This window comes from Mobula hypostoma, chromosome 19 (genome assembly GCF_963921235.1).
Source record: "Mobula hypostoma chromosome 19, sMobHyp1.1, whole genome shotgun sequence".
Taxonomy (NCBI): Eukaryota; Metazoa; Chordata; class Chondrichthyes; order Myliobatiformes; family Myliobatidae; genus Mobula; species Mobula hypostoma.
This window is the reverse complement of record NC_086115.1, coordinates 19,316,305-19,339,631: the sequence shown is the minus strand read 5'-3', so window position 1 is coordinate 19,339,631 and position 23,327 is coordinate 19,316,305. Positions and strand designations below refer to the sequence as shown.

Here is a 23,327-nt window from a genome sequence, read left to right as displayed (position 1 = left end):
CTGTGTTTACTTGGAAAACAGACACAGAGTCTACAGTTGTGTGGCAATGTAACAGTGAGGTGATGGACTCTAAATAGATTAGAGGGGGAAGTGTTTGCTGACGAGGCAAGTTAAGGTGGATAAATTACCAGTGCCTGACAATGTGTTCCCTGGGACCCTGTGGGAGACAAGTGCAGAAAGTGAAGGGGCCCCAGCAGAGATATCTAGAACATCCTTAGCCACAGACGAAGTGCTGGAGGATTGGAGGATAGTTGTTGTTCCATTGTTTAAGAAAGGCTCTAAGAATAAGCCAGGAAATTATAGGCCAATGAGCCTGATATTAGTAATGGGAAAGTTACTGGAAGATATTCTAAGAGATCAGATATACAAGTAGATAGGACTGATTAGGAAAAGTCATGTCTAACCAAGCTTAGGTTTTTGAGGAAGTTACCGGGAATGTTAATGAAAGCAAGGCAATGTATGTTGTCTACATGGACTTTAGTAAGGCCTTTGACAAGGTCCCACAGGGGAGGTTGGTCATGAAGGTTCAGACACTTGGCATTCAAGATGAGGTAGTAAATTGCAGAAGCCAGTGAGTAGCTGTCGATGGTTGTCTCTCTGACTAGAGGTGTGCACAGGAATCGGAGCTGGGTCCCAAGTCATTTGACATCTATATCAATGATGTAGATGATAACATGCTAAACTGGACACCAAGATTAGGGGTGTAGTGGACAGCGAGGAAGACTTCCAAAGCTTGCAGCGGGATCTGGTCCAACAGGAAAAAGGGCTGAGAAATGGCTGATGGAATTTAATACAGACAAGCGTGAGGTGTTGCACTTTGGGAGGACAAACCAGGTTAGGTCTTACGCAGCGAGTTTTAGAGTACTGATAAGTTCAGTACAACAGAGGGATCTGAGAATACAGATCTACAATTCCTTGAAAGTGGCTTCACAGGTAGATAGTGTCCTAAAGAAAGCTCTTGGCACATTGGCTTTCATAAATCAATCTACTGAGTACAGGAGTTGGGATATTATGTTGAAGCTGTTTAAGTTGGTGAGGCCTAATTTGCAGTATTGTCCAGATTTGGCTCCCATCTACAGGAAAGTATCAGTAAGATTGAAAAAGTGCAAAGAACAAGTATGTCGCCAGGATTTGAGGACCTGAATTATAAAGAAAGATTGAAAGTTAGGATGTTATTCCCTAGAAGATTTGATAGAGGTATACAAAATTATGAGAGGTATAAATATGATAAATCCAAAGAAGCTTTTTTCACTGAGGTTGGGTAAGACTACAACTATAGGTCAGAAGTTACGGGTGGAAGATTCAAAGTTTAAGGGGAACTTCACTCAGAGGGTGGTGAATGTGTGAAACGAGCTGCCAGCACAAGTGGTGAATGAAGGTTTGATTTCAACATACAAGAGAAATTTGGATTGGTACATGGATGGGAGGGGTGTGGAGGGTTATGGTCCGGGTGCAGTTCAATGGGACTCGATATGGACGAGATGACCGAAGGAGCATTTTCTGTGCTGTAGAGTTCAATGACTAGTCTTAGTGCGCGATCCCTCAAACTTTGATCTACTGTACCATTCCTCAAAAATCATGGTCAACAATTCATCCCAGCTTCACCTTTTGTAATACTCATTGTTGTGTAGGAAAATATATCCTTTGTTTGAAATACTTTACAACTGATTCACTGTGCTACCTAAGTTCCCTTGGACACAAAGGATATAAAAATTTCTGATCAGAATTTAAGTGAATGAATGTGTACAAGTTAGATTAAAGTCCGTTTACACTTACCATTAAATTTATCTGCATCAGGATCTTTAATATTAATTGCAATAATCTTCCAGTCAGTTTCACCTTCATCAATCATTGCCAGGGTACCCAGAACTTTTACCTGGATAACCTCACCTCTTTCATACACCTGAAATCAAATAAAACAAAAAAAAAATCATAAAACTGTTATAAGCTGCATCCAGAACATTTCACTATCAAAAAATTTCTTCAAAATACTCAATATAAATTGTGAAGATTTCAGAAGTTGTGGTAGTTTTACCTCATTCTATGCTCATTTGCAAGTTATTGCTTCTAATAAAGTATTTATTTTTCAATTTTTAACCTCTTATTCAAAATCAAGCTACACATGTTTGGAGGATCATCCCACATTTACACAAGGCCACAATGATTGCTCGGCAATGGGTGCACAATATTTGGGTATGAAAAGTATCAGAGTATAGTTTGATTGGACTCATCATCTCTAACAAATGATGAAAGGAGGACGAAATTGATCTGGAGAATATTCAGACAATTGCCTTTGGAAGATGATTTGACAAAAAAAAATCACAGCACACCAATCTCTTATTTCAGAATTACTTTCTAACCTCAAAGTATTTGGACAGTTCACAAGAATGATCCTGGGAAGGACAGGGTTAACGTCTGAGGAGTGTTTGATGGTTCTCAGCCTGTATTTGCTGGAGCTTAGAAGAATGAGGAGAGAATTTCATTAAAACCTATCAAATACTGGGAAGCCTAGACAGAATGGATGTGGACAGGATTTTTCGATAGTGGGGGAGTCCAGGACGAGAGGGGCACGGCCTCAGAATACAGGGACGTCCCTTCAGAACAGAGATCAGGAGGAATTGCTTTAGCTTGTGGAACTCATTGCCACAGAGAGCTGTGGATGCCAAGTCATTGGGTATAGTTAAAGCAGAGGTTGACAGGTTTTTGATTAGTCAGGGCATCAAAGGTTGCTGTATAGGGAGAAGGCAGGAGAATGGGGTTGAGACAGATATAAATCAGCCATGATGGAATGGCAGAGCAGACTCAATGGGCTTAATAGCCTAATTCAGTCTTACAGTCCTATGTCAATAGTGTCAACATGAACAGCAATCCATGGTTAACCACACTATCACAATGCCCAGTAGCTGACCCAGCGTCTGCTCTCAGATCAGTTAATTGTGTTTCACAAGCAGATTTCAGTAAGGCTTTCTTCATCAGTGAAGTCTGGAACACATTTCTTGAAAGAGGTGGCATAAGAATATCTCAATGACAACCACTTAAATTACCAAAGCACAGAAGATTATGAACACAAGTGTGTATACTTGGGATGAGTATAGATGGGTACTAGGACCTCTGATGTTTGTGATGTATATAAATGACTTGGATGAAAATGTAGATGGGTGGGTTAGTAAGTTTGCAGATGATATTAAGATTGGTGGTTTTGTAGAAGACTGGCAAAGGATACAGTGGGACATAGATCAGTTGTAGATATGGCAGATAAGAGTTTAACCCAGCAAATGTGAAGTGTTAGGTCAAATGTAAAGAGACAGTACACTGTTAGGGCCAAGACCTGATGAGCAGAGGGATCTTGGGGTCCAAGTTCATAGCTCCCGAGAAGTGGCTGCACAGGTTGATAGGATGGTTAAGAAGCCATATGGTATGCTCGCTTTGAGTAGTCGAGGCACTGAGTCCAAAAGCCATAAAGTTAGGTTGCAGTTTTATAAAACTCTAGTTAGGCCACATCTGGAATATTATATAGTTTTGGTCACTCCATTATAGAAAGGATCTCAAGGCTTTGGAGAGGGTGCAGAAGAGGTTTGCCAGGTTGTTGCCTAGATTAGAGGGTATATGCTATATAAAAAAAAGGTTGGGTTGTTTTCTCTGGGGCAGTCAAGGATAGGGGATATCCGATCGAGGTTTATAAGATTATGGCAGGCACAGATAGAATAGGCAGATAGTATCTTTTTCCCAGAGTTGAAATATCTAATACCATAGGACATGTATTTAAAGTGAGGGAGAGTACACTCAAAGGAGATGCAAGGAGCAAGGTTTTTTTTGGTGCCTGGAATGTGTTGCTTGGGCTGGCAGGCCCACCCCCCCCCCAAAAAAAACCTAATGTTTCTGTGGGGCAGATATATTAGGGACTTTTAAGAGATGCTTAGATAGGCACACAAACGTGTGGGAAATGAAAGCATATGGATATTGCATAGGTAGAAGGAATTAGTTTAGTTACTTCTTGATAACTAATTTAATTGCTTCAACACAACACTGTGGAACTCCACCATGGATGCCCCCCCACCATCCTCCCCCCCCCCCAAGCCCAACTGTGAAAGGAGGGCTGGACAAGGGGCTAACAACACCAGCCCACAAAAACCCAGAACTGCAGAAACACCAACAGAGGCTCCAAAGACTTCATCTTTGGAGAGGAAGGATCTTCGCCTAGAAGATGCATTGTCATGTTAAAAGTGGAAGTCACATGGCCAATCAACCTTTTATCGGCCCAGGACAGAGGACTCTGGTGAGCTGTTGTTGGCAGCCTATACTCAGTATGGATGCTGGGCTTACGGACAACAACAGTATGGGCTGAAGGGCTTGTTCTTGTGCTGTACTGTTCTATGTTCTATATACTGGCATGTCTTCTGGACTCTGTCCATCATCCTTAATCACCAAGATTTTTTTCTCACTTCTAATATTATCTTTTAGCTGTGAAGGAGATTAGTGTCAACTCTTCACAGTGAAAGGATGGAAACCGAATAATGCACAAATATAAATGGAAAGAAAGCAAAACTGAATCAAAGATAAAAAGTAAACAAATAAAAATGTTCTATTTATAAAAATGTAACATTATCTATCATCAGAACTGCTAATTCACATTTTCAATTACTTCCTTCTTGAGCTAATTAGGTCATGCGTAAAGTTATGATCAAAGTGTGGAAAATTCTTCTCTTTCCCTAAACCAATGCTAATACTGAAGGTAAATATATTGATAGTGTGAAGGTGTGGGCTAAGATTACATCCTGTTGCCCACAGATTTACACTGAACTGTCTCTCCCTATCCAACATTCCCTGACATTAACTGGTAGAATCAGACTCAAAGACCTCAGATCTACCTGTAGGTTCCTGCCTCGTTATTCATTATTTATATAAATAATTTGGATGTGAATACACAATACTGGAAAACTGGCAGATGACACAAAGTTAGGTCTCATTGATAGTAAAGGTCATCACAGATTACAGAGGAATTGTTATCAGTTAGGAAAGTGCACCAAGGAATGGAAAATGGATTTCAATACAGATAACTACGAGGTGATGCACTTTGGAAAATCAAACTGTGCTATGACCAGCTTTGGTCAGTGTTATAGGGAAGATGTGGTTAAACTGGAAAGAGTGCAGTGAAATTATGAAGATGATGGCAGGGCTAGAGGGCCTGGGATACAAGAAGTTGGCCAAGCAAAATGAAGAGTGACACTATAGAAATGTTTAAAATTATGGGAGACATGGCAGGTGGCAAATCTTCTCTCCAGGGTACTGACATCCAAAACTAGAGGGCAAAGATTTATGGTAAGAGGGGGGAAAAAACTTAAGGGAGCTGAGGGGCAACTTTTTCCACACCAAGTATATGGATGAAACTGCCAGAGGAGATACAATAGCATCACTGAAGAAGCACTTGTGTAGGTACATGGATTGGTCTGAACATACATAATTAGATTAGCTGGGAGGGAATCCTGGGCAGCTTGGACTAATTGTGCCAAAGGACCTGTATCTGTGCAGTGTTGCTTCATGACTGATTGGCATCTAATTACCTTGTCCTGAAATTTTGGAGGAGTGGGAATCAAAGACAGACAGCAAAGACTAAAATATGCTGTACCCTTTAGAATGGTCAAGGATAACACCCAGAATCAGAAAGGTATGGCACAAGGGAATGACAATACAGAAAAACTACAAGGACAACAGAAGGTTCTTCCCAAACACCAACAGACAACTGCCGTACTTTGGTTCCAATTTCACAGACATCAATAGGATCATTGTCTCCACGACATTTAGTCAAGTCATCAGTATGGGTAGGGTCTTCCCAAGTCTGGAGAAAGAAAAGCGAAGTGAGAGTTACAGATAAAGGACTATTGGCTTAACTGCTCATAGTTTATAACATTCACACAGCTCAATAACTTCCTCTGACCATAATACTCCTTTCAGGCCATTTACTCATCCTGTCCAGTAATTAATTTAACCCAAAGACAAGAGATTCTGCAAATGCAGGAAATCCTGGGCAACACATAAAAAATGCCGGAGGAACTCAGCAGGTCAGGCAGCATCTATGGAAGGGGATGAACAGTTGACATTTCTGATCCAGTCTCTTCTTCAGGTCCTGCGGAAGTACACAACAGGGGTCTCTGAAGGAGAATTAAAATGGTTCTATAAAACTGTAATGAGGGGAAGAATGACTAAAGAGGGGAAATAAATTTTCATCAGTGGAAGAACAATCACCAATAACACAAGCATAATCACATCAGTATTCACAAAGAATAATGTTGACATACATCCCAGGATGCACTGGGCCACATCATCAGTGATGTAACCCGGAGTTATCAGGTGTTTTGGGTCTTTCATCGTCACACATACTCGCCCAGGTGACACAGCCAGGGTTGATCAGGCCCAGGCTTGTGATCCAGCAACACTGGTCCGCGGGTCACACCTCCGAATCCATAGCAATCTGGAGGCTCACTCAGCAGCCACTGGCTTTCTTTGCAGCCCCCATAATGCCAAGGAGAGAGTAGGTTCTATACAGCGAGCAGCTCGCAAAACCTCTACATCCCACTTCCTTCGGCTCACATTGTGCCTTCCAGCAGTCTCTGGCACTGCTCTACCCGTTCCTGGTAATTGGCTTTCTTATGTTCAAATGCCTCTGGTCTTCCCAAGGAACGGCAAGTTCTACCATGACCACCTGCTTTGAGATTTTTGACAGAATGACCATGTCACACCTCAGGGATGATGATGTGATTAAGTCAGGGAACTTGAATTGCTTGCCCAAATTGACTTTATTTTAATACAGCAACATTCACTTTCCCTTCTCAAAATTAATTCAGCTTTCTAAAAATAATCACCCTTGCAGTGCATAAGCATTTTTCTGATCAAGCTGCTCTAGAACAGAATCCAAATCAAATCAGAGTGAGCAACCTGCAACAAGACAGCACCTTAAAGCAAACTGTAGACTCATGAGAATTAAGTAAAATGTACAGAAAACAATTTCATGTTTACCTGTGGAAGAGCCCCATAGTTCCAAATATATCCCTTATAGGGGAAAATATTTGCCACAAATCGCATTTTCCCCTTTTTAACATCTTGTTTGATTGGGTTCAATGGTTCCTTTGTTGCAATCTGAAAGCAAAAATTCAGTTAAATTTCATTGCCCTTTGAAGGAAATTGAAAGCTTGGGTAAAACAAGTGAAACCACAAAGGCAATTCTATGGGGAATCATTGATCAACAGCCACAGAATTTAATCTTGTATCTAATCGTGGTTAAAACTATTGTCTGATGGGATACTTGACCATTCTGGAGCAGCTGGGCCAAAGACTGCTGATGCGTGTCGAGAATAATCTTGGATGATAAGCGCAGTACCAGGAACTACAATTAATAAGATACTAGGCCCCCGGAACCAGGAGGCAGGATGCCTCTGGGGTAAATTATGAGTCCTGATAACAGGAAGCAGGAAGAACTGTTAGACTCGCGCTGAAAGATAATTGACATGTGTTTTAAACGATTGATCTTGTACTGACCGTGGGATGCCAAACAAAGTTATGTGAAGTTATTTGTTTTGCTGTATAAATATGAGCTCTGTATAACCTAGAATTCAGAGTTCTGGTGGTGGTGGTGGAAACTGCTGCAGACTCTCCACAATATCATGTTAATAAACTCTTAAAACGAAACTCGAAGTCACTCTGGTGTTCTTAGTTAGTGTTTCCACGAAAGAATCTGGTGATGAGGATGGGATCTCCACTGAGCGAGATCTGAAGAAAGGCTAACTAAGAGGACAGAGTTAAACCTTAAGGGACTGCCCTAGCTGAAAGGGGAGTAGTTGCCAAAAACCTCCCTGGGAGAAGGGAAGGTAGCTGGTAGCCTAGCGTCCGGCTGATGACTCAGAGTAAGCCAAAACTGTTGCACAGCTGAGGCTGGATGACCTGAGAAGAAAACAAGCTAGAGCTACGAGAAAAACAAAGAAGAAAAAGCGTAGCTACAGGGGAAAAGGTAAGAGGAGACTTCGATGTTCATAGATGGAGATTCAGTGAGTGCTCACTGTGTACATAGTGTGTATAGAGAAATTTTGTGCTATCTTAACCGCAACTAAAATCCTAAACAGGAAAAATGGAAGTACCAGCAGTCGATTGGCTAGCGCTGATCCTGCTAATAAACCGAAGAGTTCCGAAGGTAAGACGAAGGCTTCGAACACTCAACTGCAGGTAGGAAAAAAGACCGCCAAAAAGATTAAAAATATAAAATGGTACCACCAGCAAATAGGAGACCCCTTGTCCCCCCTGGATCCCCGGTGGGTATGGTAATCAGAGAAACAGGAGATAATTGTTATGTGGTAACATTCAGTAGTGATTTGTATGAGTGGTCACATGGGGATTGGCCGTATGGGGGAAGTTTTAATTTGAGACTAATCCAACACTGGGAGGACAGCACCCAAAATAGGGACAGTGACCCAAATTGGGATGCTGATTACATGTTAAGATGTTTTCAACGATGGAAGGAGGTGGCTAAAAGACACCAATCTCCAAAGAAAGGAGAGTAAGCAGCCTGAAACAGAGACGGCTGGGTCTGAAATGAAACCTGTCATGGGACTTTATCCCCCGACTTCCCATACCGGCCAGTGCCCTACTGGCACCCAATTGTGAAATAGGTGTTTTAATAATGATGACAGCTGCCTTGGGACGACCCGCACCCCATCCTTACAACACCCCGATGTCAGAAGTTCAGGCACCTGACACCCCCAGGGGAGCAGACATCACTGTAATGAGATGGGTCTCAGGAAAGAGGAATTGAAGCTGAGGGAGCCGAAGGCAGTGTTAGCAGTACTAGTGATGACTCAAAAAATGCCCGAAAAGGCAGACGAAAAAGAGGCAGGAAAAGAATACAAAAAAGAGAGTGGAGAATAACCTTTAACAGACACCTTCATTATATCTAAGACAGCCCCGTTCCCCCTGCTGGGTCCGCAGACCCTTTGTAAACTAGAGGCAATATTGCACTGTACGGCTGAAGGTATATACATGGAGCTTCCTCAAGTTAGGGTCCCTCAAATGCTAAAATTAATGAATGGGCTAGAAAGGGTCAGTTCAGAACCCATACTATACTGTTGGCAGCAGGATAGCAATCCCCATGCCTGGCAAGTCCAGAGACTGTATGACAAATTGATAGGACGAGCCAACCTCTACATACAAAATCTGCAGCCGAGAAAAGCAGCAGCTCCATTGCACGGCCTATTACACTTTGTAAATGGACTCACACGATGATCAAGCTGTACACTCTTATTTGAATGGTAAAGAAAAACTGAAGGCAACATCATCTGTGTACTTTGGTCCCAAGGGATTAGGGCTCCTGGTAGACTTAGTGGAAGATCAGGAAAAAAAGATTCCGACTAGGGGACTCAATGCCTCATTTGACAGTGGCCATAAAGCCACCAGCAAAACCTAAAGATAACCAGACGATGATAAACAATTGGCAAAAGAAGCCAAGGCTGTTTATACTATAACTCTGCCGGTACTGGGACAAGAAGCGTGAATAGGATTCTTTAATGAAAAGGAGGGGAGAATTATGTTAAAGTCTGAGAGCTGGGAAACAACCTTTGAAAAGCAACAGCTGCCAGCAGAAGACCCTCTACTTCTCCTTAGAGCCTTAGCGTGGGTACCAGTGAACCTATGGGCCCACATAACAATCATGTGGGAAAGGCCCAAACAGCTCCTGAGCATAAAGTTACTCTAAAAAAAGAATGTGTCACAGCCCTGTATTAAACAGTACCATATAGCTACTGAAGCTGAAAAAGGTATCACTCCAGTAATTGACCCATTGCAGCAAGGGGTGCTGGTGAAGACACAAAGCCCGTGTAACACTGCTATATTACCTATTCCAAAAGCAGGCCGGAGAAATGAGTGACATTTTGTGCAGGACCTAAGAGCCATAAATAAGACAGTCATCCCTATTGCTCCACTGGTGCTGGACACCAACATTATACTTAACTCTATACCTGCGGAAGCTAGTGTCTTTACTGTAGTTGATCTGTGTTCAGCATTTTGCTCCATACCTTTGCACAAGGATAGCCAGCATTTATTTGCCTTTACTTATAAGAATCAGCAATATACGTGGACACGTCTGCCCTAGGGGTATACCGAAAGCCCTGCAGTTTATGCCACAGCAGTTAAAAATGATTTGGACAAATGCCAGCTGTCCGAATATTCCACGCTGATTCAATATGCAGACAACATCCTGATAGCTTCTGCTACAGGGCCACAATGTCTGACAGATTCTTTAAGTCTCCTTGAACATTTGGCGGGAAGAGGGCACAGGATGTCTGTGGAGAAAATGCAGTTTTGCCAAGAGACTGTCCAGTATCTTGGAGCTGGAATTTTGGGAAGGGATTGAATAAAAGCAATAAAGCAGGTCCCAGTTCCCAAAACAAAAAAGGACATTCTTTCTTTCCTGGGCATGGTAGGGTATTGTTGACGGTGGATTCCCACATACCAGGAGAGGGATGCAGTATTGCGTTCTGCTACGTTGAAAACGAAGACCCCCTGCCCCCCGCCCCCGTCGAATGGACACCCAAAAGGGAAAAGGCCTTCCATGAGCTAAAGGAGGCTTTAGTCACGGCACCTGCGCTAGGATTACCTAGCTATAACAAGCCTTTTCAACTATATGTGGACGAATTGCGAGGATGAGACCAGTAGCTTATTATTCCGCAGCATTACAAGCTGCTGTTAAGGGAATGCCAGCTGTTTGCACGCAGTGGCTGCCACCAGAGTAATGGTAGAAAAGTCCATTCCTATTGTATTGGATTACCCGTGAACTGCGATAGGACCCCATGCCATAATGCCACTGTTGAATTCAGCTGCTACTCAGCATTTTACCATGGCCAGAAGGACAGGTTATGAGGTGATTCTTCTCTCTCAATCTAACTATACGTACAAAAGATCTCTGGCTATTAATCCAGCTACTTTTGCTCCATTACCATCTGCACAGCAGGATGAGGATGACCATGACCGTCTGCTCGCAGTGGAAGCCACTACTACTCCCCCACCAGATCTGAGAAGCGAACCTATTGATAACCCTGATTTAATTATTTTCAAACAGCTCTTCGCACCGCCCAAGGGATGACCTGTTGCTGGCAGGGTATGCTATAGTAACTCCCCACGAGGTAGTGGAAGCTTATGCACTGCCAAGAGGAACATCAGCGCAGGCCGCAGAACTCTATGCCGTTACCCGTGCTTGCATTTTGGCTGAAGGACAAGCAGCCAATGTTTATACCAGCTCACGTTATGCATTTGGGGTAGCACACCACTTTGGGCAATTGTGGAAAAATAATGGATTTATTACCTCATTGGGGAAAGCGATTAAACACGCCTCCTTAGTACTGAACCTTTTAGAAGCTATACAGTTGCCACAGCCTTTAGCGATAATTAAGTGCAAGGCACACACCTCAGCCGAGGATGAGGTCTCCAACGGTTTGCAGACATAGTAGCAAACCAGATGGCCTTTCAGCAACAACCTGTGCGACAGACCTCTCCGGTTGAATCGGGAGGGAAGCAGCTCCCTGTGTGTTACTGTCCAGCAGTTGCAGGAAGCCCAAAATCTTGCCTCACAGCACGAGAAATGTACCTGGAAAAAATATGGATGCTACCAGGATACCGAGCTATGGTGTCACCCAGACAGCCCAGTAGTGCGCAAACGTAGTTTATTTTTGTCCCGGGCTCACCTAACACATGGCCAAAGGAGGGATGCAGCATGCCATCACTCAACAATGGTACACCCCAGGGATTACAGTAACTCCAGAAGGAAGCATGTACTTGTTTAGTTTGCCAGCAAAACAACAGAGGAAAGACGCTTGCTAGATTTGATCACCTGTCCCATCTGGAAATACCTTTTGAAAAACTTCCAAATTGACTTCGTACGTATGCCCACTGAAAGGGGGTTTAGGTATATGTTAATAACAGACATGTTTTCCAGATGGGTGGAGGCCTATCCAACTAGGAGGGATGATGCAAGAACTGTGGTGAACATACTAGTGAAAGAAATTATGCCCAGGTTTGGAAGTCCCCTAAGGATAAATAGCGACAAAGGAACCCATTTTACAGGGACTGAGGAAAACCTTGGGGTTCCAGTGGAAATTGCATATCCCCTACCAGCCTCAGTCCTCGGGTATGGTGGACAGAGTAAATGGGGAAATAAAAGCGGCTTTGACAAAAGTTTGTCTGAAAAACGGCCTCGGATGGCCAGATGCGCTGCCCTTAGTAATGTACACTCTGCAAAATCAGAAGAATAGAAATACAGGACGTACCCCTCATGAAATTTTGATGGGACGGCCTATGACAACAGGAACTAAGCCTCCCATGACCCCAGAAAAGGTAGAGCTAATATGGAATGATGAGAAGACACTGAAATACGCACAAGCTGTGTGTCAGGAGGCAGGGAAATTGTATGAGAGGGTCCGGCAAGCCCAGGCACCTTTAACTTAAGGTAATATGCATCCATTTAAGCCAGGAGATAAAATATATGTGAGATCAATGAATAAAGATTCTTTTTCTCCCAGGTGGAAAGGCCCCTACCTAGTGCTGCTGACGACCCGTACAGCCGCTAAGGTGAAGGAGAAACCTGAGTGGATACATGCCACCAGGTGCAAGTTGCACCACGACAAGGGCGAAATAAATACTGAACAAGTGGCATCTTCCCCAAGACAGCGGAATGGTGCTGAGAACTAAGAAGCAATTGTCACTGAGAGACTGGAAAAGAAATCTATTCTAACCTGTAGCTCATGTTATATATCTAGCGACTGATTATTAACAAAATATATACTCGATAGAGGACTAATATGAAGGAAGTAGTGGGGGTAGGATTGATTAAGTGCCTAACAGCGCTGGAGGGCAAGTACAAAGAAATGGAGAAGTGGAGAAGAAGTTGAGCATGTAAAGAAAGGGCAGGATCATCCACACTTACACAATACATGGTGGCAGTTTGCTCATTATATGGCCTACCACGCAAATTTAACAAACTGTTATGTTTGTATGGCAGTTCCCCATTCCACACAGAGTCCTGTAGATCTTAAACCCCTGCCGATTGGAACAGAATCTTCGCTACGCATATTGGTAGGATTACAGGCCTATACTATTTCAGGCAGCGAGTCTGCTCGAAATTGTCTCGACTCCGTAAGCGCAAGGTATCTGGTCTTGAATAGTCTTAAGCTATGGGGCAGTACCACCACTAACTTTACAACACTGTGCTCCCCCCATTGTCTCCAAGCTGCAGCCATAGATAGTGGCTCCAACACTACCACTGTGCCAAGGGAGGTGTATATAAAAACACGCGTAGCCCCGGCTCCAGTCTGTTTGTGTTCAGGACCAGGGTCTAAGAACTGGTTAAGATTTTCCTTGTGTGATACCTCCTTCGCACCTCTAATGCAGTGGCCCCATCAAACCGACAATGTGACCACCAGAGAGTACTGGACAGGTAAAAATTGGACCACTATTACTGTTCACCGCCTCTATAGTATATGGACGGCAACGGGAATATATGGGGTGCCCAGGGTAAGCTGGATCTGTGGGTCTAGGGCGTATCCATGGCTCCCTAGGCAATGGGCTGGCTGTTGCTTTAAGGAAAATTGTCCACCTGTTACAACTATAGTCCCACCACTCAAGGTTTCTCATGCAGATCACCTACACTCATGAACTAGACATGGTCTTCGGATTTCTGCGGGGAGTAAGATTTTGGCAGAACTCCTCCCTTGGTAGGGTACAGTAAATAATGCCCATATAATAGACAATATAAGTTTAGAACTAGAACAACTGGCCAATAAGACTATAGCGGGGTTTGCCATTCTGAACCAGGAAACGCAAATCTTCGACTGGTGACCTTACAGAACAGAATGGCCCTAGACTATGTATTGGCCAGGGGTAGAGGGGTATTTTAGTAGGGAAAGAATGTTGCACCTACATACCCGATGCTTCAGAAAATATGACCCAGTTGCGAGATGAAATACATAGACTGAACTCTCAAGCCCCTCCAGAAGGCTGGGATTTCTTTAGGTGGATTAAATCAGTGTTAGGAGAAGGAAAATTTTCCTGCTTACAGTCCATCTTTTACAGCCTCATTGCCCTGGTCTGCCTAGTGGCGGTAGTTCATTGTGCCATACAACTATGCATTCGCTGGGTCTGCGTCCGTACAAAGTCAAAACCAGGGGAGACGGTAGAATTACTCTATGTGCAATCTCACATCACGGGAGACGGGAAAGAAGAGGATAGTTATGATGAGGAGGATGTTTAAGAATGCACCCTTATCCAGCGGGTTATGAGCCCCCAGTTCAGAAAGAAGGGAGTACGAATCTTTAAGTGTTGATCAGAAAGATCAACAAGGATGGATTTGTGGTAGAAATAGTTAAAACTATTGTCTGATGGGATACTTGACCATTCTGGAACAGCTGGGCCTAAGATTGCTAATGCGTGTCCAGAGTAATCTTGGACGATAAGCGCAGTACCGGGAACTCCAATTAATAAGATACTAGGCCTCTGGAACCAGGAGGCAGGATGCCTCTAGGGGTAAATTATGAGTCCTGATAAATGGAAACAAGAAGAACTGTTAGTCTTGCGCTGAGAGATAATTGACGTGTTTTAAAGAATTGATCTTGTACTGACCGTGGGATGCCAAACAAAGTTATATGAAGTTGTTTGTCATGCTGTATAAATATGAGCTCTGTATAACCTAGAATTCAGAGTTCTGGTGGTGGTGGAGACTGCTGCAGACTCTCCATGATACCATGTTAATAAACTCAAAACAAAACTTGAAGTCACTCTGGTGTTCTTAGTGTTTCCACAACACTAATTTTAAGAATTAAAGTGAGGAAAGTAATGTTGCAGCTGTACAAAACTTTGGTTTACTCACATTTGGAGTAAGGGCGTTGCATTACAGGAAGGATGTAGAGGTTTTGCAGAGCCTGTAGCAGTTGTTCACCAGAATGTTGTCTGTGTTGTCGAGAAAAAACTAGCCTACAAATGAGTGGTTGCATATAACATGCAGGTTTGTGAATGTTGGGGTCTGCGTCTATCCTGAGTGATTCGAGCTGGTTGCTGATTGAGAGCAAACAGTCATAAATTACCAGTTGTCACTTGTGAAAGAAGGGCAATAAATGGATGCTGGCTTGGAACAGAGCTACTAAAAAGGTGTTAAAAGTCATTCGGATGACATAATTGCCAGTAACACTGAAATGCAACACTTGAATTGGTATGGAATGAATATAAAAGCAGACAATTTGAAGAATAACCATCACAGGTACAAGGGTGAGCAATGGAACACATGGAGAGAGTGAATTGGGATTACAAGGAATGTCTAGTCTATGTAGGCTCCTTTATTACATGGGTATTACCTTTACTCTTTGACTACTCAAGAGAGTCAGGGAAACCTAGTAGGTGTGCACACAGGTACTTAAGTGTATGAATGCACGTACTTGTTAGTTTAGACAATAAAGATACTTGTTGCTCATTACAGATGATATCTGTGTCCCTCTGATAATAATTACAAGAGGTAAAACTTGTAAAACCTGCATTACAAAGTATAGGAGGAGAGGATCAACATATTTGAACTGTTTCCTCTGGAGTCTGGAGGCTGAGGAGCAACTTGATAGAATGATAAGATGCATTGATAGGGTAGATGGAGTCATTCCCACAGAATGGAAATCTCCAGAATGAGAGGGCATAGATTTAAACTGAGAAGGGAAAGATTTACACGGCATGATTTTTGTTTTAAACAGGTAGTTATGACTGGAACACACTGCCAGGATAGTTGGTGGAAGCAGATACATCAGAATACTCTGAGGCATTTATACAATGGAAGGATATAGGTTACATGCAGGTGCATTGGATTACATGCATCTTATAAATATTATGTACTTCAAAAATACGCCGAAGTTAGCATGATTTCCTTAGGGGAAAATCTTGTCTGACAAATCCGTTAGAATTCTTGGAAGAAATAACAACCTGGATAGACAAAGGAGAATTGGTGGATGATGTGTACTTGGATTTTCAAAAAGGGTTTGACAAGGACCACACATGTGGCTGCTTAAGAAGCTAAGACCCCATGGTTTTACAGGAAGATATTGGATGGCGAGTATTGGATGATTGGCAGGAGGCAAAGACTGGGAATAAAGGGAATCTTTTCTGGTTGGCTGCCAGTGACTAGTGGTGTTTCAGTGTTGGGACCGCTCTTTTTACATTATATGTCTATGATCTAGATGATGTAACTGATGGCTTTGTGGACAAGTTTGCAGATGATACGAAGACAGCTGGAGGGGCAGGTAGTGTTGATAAAGCAGAGGAGCTACAGAAGGACTGAGATTAGGAGAATAGGCAAAGAAGTAACAGATGGAATACAGTGTGTCAAGAAGTCTATGGTCATGCACTTCGATAGAAGAATTAAAAGCATAGACTATTTTCTAAATGGAGAGGAAATTCAAAAATCTCAAGTACAAAGGGACTTGGGAGTCCTTGTGTAGGATTCCCTAAAGGTTAATTTGAGTTGGCAGTGAGGAAGGAAATGCAATGTTAGCATTCATTTTAAGAGGACTAGATCATAAAAGGATATGACGTTAAGGCACTGGTGCAGCCTCACTTGATACTGTGAGCAGTTTTGAGCTCCTTAACTAAGAAAGGACACGCTAACATTGGAGACGGTTCAAAGGAGGTTCGCAGAAGTGATTCCCGGAATGAAAGGCTTATCATATGAGCAGCATCTGATGGTGCAAACATGAGGAAATCTGCAGATAATGGAATTCCAAGCAACACTCTTACTACCTCTTCTTTCAGTTAGTCCTGACGAAGAGTCTCGGCCCGAAACGTCGACTATACCTCTTCCTATAGATGCTGTGCTGCGTTCACTAGCATTTGAATTCAGAAGAATGGGGATCTCATTGAAACCTATCGAATGTGAAAGGCCTCAATACAGAGGGTGTTTCCTATGGTGGGGAAATCTAAGACCAGAGAACACAGCCACAGAATAGAGGGGCATCCATTTAAAACGGAGATGAGGAGGAATCTCTTTAGTCAGAGTGGTGAATCTGTGGAATTCATAGCCACTGGTGGCTGTGGAATCCAATTCATTGAGTAGATTGAAGTTACAGATTGATAGTGTCTCGATTAGCCAGGGCTTGAAGATATATGGGCAGAAATCAAGAGATTGGGCTGAGAGAGAAATAATAACTGTTTAAAAACAAACATTACAGTAGATGCAATATGCAGCGAGGAATACAGTATTCTCAAACAACAGGAATTCTGCAGATGCTGGAAATTCAAGCAACACACATCAAAGTTGCTGGTGAACGCAGCAGGCCAAGCAGCATCTGTAGGAAGAGGTGCAGTCGACGTTTCAGGCCGAGACCCTTCGTCAGGACTAACTGAAGCAGTATTCTAATGTTTTAATAGCATGAGCCTGCATTTTGCACTCTTCTGACTTTATAAGTAGTGAGAATAACTAATCAACATAATAGCAACATAGAATCAAAATCTTTCAGTTTCCCTTAAGTGTAATCAATTATATTGTAGTGAAAAACAGAAACATAGCAGCTTCTCCATCTTAGATGTTTTGGTAGCTGATATTTATGAAGAGTGTTTTTCCAGGAAAAGATTTTACATCAATCTTTTTGGAATCAGATTTGAGTAATGAAATCATACCTCTCTACTATCAGAATCCCAAACTGAGCCACAACCCCTGTTCCTTCATATCTGCTGCTTCTCAGGGATCTCAGATAGCCTGGTAATGGAGCTACCAACCGATGTAAAAGCCAAAGTTCAAATGTATTATACATGTCACCATATACAACTCTGAGATTCATTTCCCAGCCACAGGGCAAGGGACCAACTTCACTGGCAACTAGTCAGTTGTTAGTTTTGGCAAGTGACTTTAAAATCTACCTTACAATAAGATAACAGCAAACATCAGCAGTTACAATAGTTAGTTGCCAGCCAATAAGTCAGACATTCTAGCCCAATATCTCACCACTAAATACCGCAGATCCACAAATCCTCTTAAATCTTATTTGAATCAACTACTTTCTGATGTAACATGTTAAGAGGATTTATAAGTAATCCCGCAATGCTGAGTGCCAAGGCATCAAATCAACTCAGCTCATCAAACAATGCGGGAGAAAATGACTGAATACAAATCTCGCTACATCAGACAGTAAGTGGTGCAAGTCAACTTCAATAATCAAAGCCTAATCACTGTTCCAAGTAATGAGCAATTACGTGTACTGAGTCAAGGTCAATGTACAAGTGTAACAAAGGATCTCATTTTTATGTCCAATAAAATGTGTCCGCTGGTGATTGCCATGATGAAACCCAGATTATCGATTTTTGAAATACATTTGACAAACTTTTTCAAAATATTCTATTCAATATGTTGGAAACTTTTAAGAAATAAATTGAAAGCAAATAACAAATTAACAATGAAATTATTAATAGACAGAAATAGGAATTACCTCCATCTTTGCATTGGTCCAGCGAGGAACCTCCACAACCATGTTAAACACATTCTGCAAGCCAATTCACATTTATGCGTTAGTGAACACTATTTATCAGATTCCTACCTTTTGGCCTGTCAGCACATACACACCCTTATATGAAAGGTCAGAGTAATTGCAGCAATATTTCAATAACAGAATATATTTAAGATGAGTAATGATCAAACATCACAGCAAGGGAATTAAGGGTTATGGGGAAAAGGCAGGTAGATGGAGATGAATCCACCGCTAGATCAGCCAGGATCTTATTGAATGGCGGAGCAGGCTCAACGGGCCAGATGGCCGACTCCTGCTCCTATTTCTTATGCTCTTATAACATGATTGGGAAAATCCAAGAACAAAACTTTTCCCTCCTCTCCCTGAGGCATATTTAGGGCTTGCAGCCCATAAAAAAAAAGCTGTACAAAGTTAATTTTGTTGCCAGTATTCAGGCCAAATGCAGCCTGTCTTTATACAAGTCACTTGTATCAGTTCTGACACCCAGTCCAGTCCTGTCTGAGGAGTTTTCCCATTCTCCCTGGACCTCCCTCATACGCTCAGGTTTACTGTCACATTAGTGAGTAACTATACATTACTCTGGTGTACCTGCCAAGTGGGGGAAAAAAAAATCGGGGGCACTAAATAACGTGGTAAAATAATGAAGTGGTGCCAGAGTAGCATAGAAGTTAGCATAACACTGAGACAGCCTGGGGTGTCGGACTTCAATCCCGATGCCTTCTTTGTACCTCCTCCCCATAGATTGCATGGGTTTTCTCTGGTGCTCTGGTTTCCTCCCACAGTCCGAAGACCTACTGTTAGTAGGTTAATTGGACATTGTAAATTGTACCATGATTATGCAACAGCGTTGCTGGGTGGCATGGCTCAAAGGACAGGAAGGCCTTGTATCGCTAAATAAATAATGGGCACAAAGAAAGAATTAGGTTACAGTGAAGGAATGGGATTTCTCTGACATGGCCTTCTACTTCATAAGAAAAAAAATACACAAAAATAGAATCAGATCATAAACCTGCCTCTCATCTCCTGCCAACACCATCTCTGACGTCCTGTTCTAGCTTGAGCTTAACATCTGGAAAGTCTCAGTGGAGAAGCAAATGGATAATCTTTGCTCTGAAAAGTCTCAACGGTGAAAGATCACTAGAAAGCATTGAAATAAAGAGACCTAAACTTCAGGATAATATCATTAACTGTCAGAAGACAACGTGTGTTTGAGAAGGGGTCAAGGGCAAAGAAAGGAATGGAATTAATAGTGGACAACTGATGTACTACTTTCACTTTTAATAGTTAGGAAATTTCTACTCCAGCAGTGATGGTTAGCATGGCAAAAAAGCCAATGCAGAGAAGGACACTAAATCTGCCATAAAAAGTCCAGAGAAGGAAAGATATATCTGCCAGACAATAACATCCAGTCTTGAGTATATTGCTTATTTTACTTGAGCCTAAAGCCTTGTGCACCCTCACCATGTAGTAGGGGCAGGAGAATCAGGATTTAGACCCAGCTAAAATGAAGACCCTGCCTTCCAAGCAAAATCAGAGTTCACCACGAAGTGACACTTGACAGATGATGAGCAAAAACACACTTTAGCCTAGGGTCCTACCTGTGACTCTGAAGCCCAAAGTGGGATATCATGCAAAGGAGAAATTAGCTGACCCTGAGCATTGCCTATAAATAACAGAAAACAGAATCGTAAGTGACCACTCCTGTCCCTTTCCCCCCACCACTCAGCCTCCAAATACCCCCCTTTCTCCAACTCACCTGTTTCTCACTCCCTAACCTGCTTTGACTCCTACCTCCATCACTTTTTTCTTTCCCTTCCCCTTAGCTCCTCTCATCCTTTCCTCCCTCCTTCCCAATCTCCCCTCTCCACGCCCTGCACCGACCCATCCTCCTCCGACCTTCCACGTCTCACTTGGCGCCTTCTCCATTCCCCTCCCCCCCCCCATTCCCACGCGCCTCAATCCCCCCCGCATCCCTGTCCCCTTGCACACATCTGAACATTAATGAATGCCCAAAGTGGGCAGGTGTAGTACAGCGCTGCTATACAACCCTACGGAGGTATATATAGTCCATCATAAACACTAAATCCAGAACGACACATACAAAACGCTGGAGGGAAGCGCAGGAAATGAAAACATTCGACATTTCGCGCGGAGTTCCGATGAAGGGCCTCAGCGCGAACCGGTCGACTACTTTCATTACCACAGATGCTGCCTGAACCGCTAAGCTCCTTCAACGTCTTGAATGAGACACAGCCTGTAGGGGCTGGTGTGCATTTGTCCCCGTGGCAATGACTCTCCTTCCACCTTCCCACCAGCCTGCCCCGCTCCCTCCTCCCACCCCCCGGTTTCCTGGTTTTACAAAACCTACGAAAATACAACTTGTAGGAGCTGGTGTACACTTGGCCCCGTTCCTCCACCCGGTACATGGCGCCGCTTCTGCTCTCCGATCCGCTAGCACTGCAGCGCGCTCTCGGCGTCCCGCACGCACTTCCGCCGGACTCCGCCCACTTCCGCTGACACCGCCGACGCCTCCCGCATCCTTGCCGCGCTGGCGCCGTCCGCCGCTGCCCTGCTGGGCGGTGCGCGCGCGGAATGAGGAACCAGCTTTCCGCGGTCTCCACCAGCTTCCTCCTCGCTGTTCTTTTTGATTTTTTAATGGCGGTTGGCAGTCCAACTTAAAGCTGCATTATTAGAGTGTGGTGTAGAGAATTGGGAAATGAAACCCTTACTTCTTCTATTTCAAATTAAAACTAAATGACCCCAAAAGACCCTGTGTAATAGTGAAAGACGATACTGTGAATTAAAGTCACTCTCATAACTTAAAAGTTTTTCAATGAAAATTATCAATCCCCAAAGATTGTAATGAACCCTGTGTTTGAATTCTTTCAACCTTATATGCTTCATACGGTAGTACTATATAGAACAGTACAGCACAGTACAGGCCCTTCAGCCCACATTGTTGTACCGACCCTCAAACCCTGCCTCCCATATAACCCCCCCACCTTAAGTTCCTCCATATACCTGTCTAGTAGTGTCTTAAACTTCACTAGTGTATTTGCCTCCACCACTGACTCAGGCAGTGTATTCCACACACCAACCACTCTCTGGGTAAAAAACCTTCCTCTAATATCCCCCTTGAACTTCCCGCCACTTACCTTAAAGCCATGTCCCCTTGTATTAAGCAATGGTGCCCTGGGGAAGAGGTGCTGGCTATCCACTCTATCTATTCCTCTTATTATCTTGTACTCCTCTATCATGTCTCCTCTCATCCTCCTTCTCTCCAAAGAGTAAAGCCCTTAACCTCTGATCATAATGCAGACTCTCTAAACCAGGCAGCATCCTAGTAAATCTCCTCTGTACCCTTTCCAATGCTTCCGCATGCTTCCCATAGTAAGGCGACCAGAACTGGACACAGTACTCCAAGTGTGGCCTAACCAGAGTTTTATAGAGCTGCATCATTACCTCGCGACTCTTAAATTCTATCCTTTGACTTATGAAAGCTTTCTTAACTACCCTATCTACCTGTGAGGCAACTTTCAGGGATCTGTGGACATGTACCCCCAGTTCCCTCTGCTCCTCCACACTACCAAGTATTCTGCCTTGGAGTTTGTCTTTCCAAAGTGTACCACCTCACACTTCTCCGGGTGAACTCCATCTGCCACTTCTCAGCCCACTTCTGCAACCTTTCAATGTCTCTCTGCAATCTTCGACAATCCTCTACACTATCTACAATACCACCAACCTTTGTGTCATCTGCAAACTTGCCAACCCACCCTTCTACCCCCACATTACCCCCCCCCGTTAATAAAACTCACGAAAAGTAGAGGTCCCAGAACGGATCCTTGTGGGACACCACTAGTCACAACCCTCCAATCCAAATGTACTCCCTCCACCACGACCCTCTGCCTTCTGCAGGCAAGCAAATTCTGATTCCACCTGGCCAAATTTCCCTGGATCCCATGACTTCTGACTTTCTGATTAAGCCTACCATGTGGAACCTTGTCAAATACCTTACTAAAATCCATATACATCACATCCACTGCACTACCCTCAACTATATGCCTGGTCACCTCCTCAAAGAACTCTATCAGGCTTGTTAGACATGATCTGCCCTTCACAAAGCCATGCTGACTGTTCCTGATCAGACCATGATTCTCTAAATGCCCATAGATCCTATCTATAAGAATCTTTTCCAACAGCTTTCCCACCACAGACGTAAGGCTCACTGGTCTATAATTACCCTGACTATCCCTACTACCTTTTTTGAACAAGGGGACAACATTCACCTCCCTCCAATCCTCTGGTACCATTCCTGTAGACAATGAGGACATAAAGATCCTAGCCAGAGGCTCAGCAATCTCTTCCCTCACCTCGTGTAGCAGCCTTGGGAATATTCCATCAGGCCCCGGGGACTTATCCGTCCTAATGTATTTTAATAAATCCAACACCTCCTCTACCTTAATATCAACATGCTCCAGAACATCAACCTTACTCATATTGTCCTCACCGTCATCAAGTTCCCTCTCATTGGTGAATACCGAAGAGAAGTATTCATTGAGGATTTCAAACATGAGGAAATCTGCAGATGCTGGAATTTCAAGCAACGCACATAAAAGTTGCTGGTGAGCGCAGCAGGCCGGGCAGCATCTCTAGGAAGAGGTACAGTCGACGTTTCGGACCCTTCGTCAGGACTAACTGAAAGAAGAGCTAGTAAGAGATTTGAAAATGGGAGGGGGAGGGGGAGATCCAAAATGACAGGAGAAGACAGGAGGGGGATGGATGGAGCCAAGAGCTGGACAGTTGATT

The 23,327-nt window shown here is 43.3% G+C and overlaps 1 protein-coding gene across 1 annotated transcript in view; it reads right to left on the bottom strand.

The window, feature by feature from the left end:
• The window catches only part of LOC134358880 (inorganic pyrophosphatase-like), a 38,915-nt gene extending 17,876 nt beyond the window's left edge, over nucleotides 1-21,039 (bottom strand). Inside the window, exons 1-6 of the mRNA XM_063071478.1 lie at nucleotides 20,890-21,039; nucleotides 20,120-20,184; nucleotides 18,483-18,536; nucleotides 7,015-7,134; nucleotides 5,750-5,836; nucleotides 1,777-1,903 (exon numbers count right to left, since the gene is read on the bottom strand). Coding sequence (XP_062927548.1) covers nucleotides 1,777-1,903; nucleotides 5,750-5,836; nucleotides 7,015-7,134; nucleotides 18,483-18,536; nucleotides 20,120-20,184; nucleotides 20,890-20,947 — 511 coding nt within the window. The 5' untranslated portion in view covers nucleotides 20,948-21,039. The remainder of the gene's footprint in view (nucleotides 1-1,776; nucleotides 1,904-5,749; nucleotides 5,837-7,014; nucleotides 7,135-18,482; nucleotides 18,537-20,119; nucleotides 20,185-20,889) is intronic.
• Nucleotides 21,040-23,327: the final 2,288 nt, after the last annotated feature.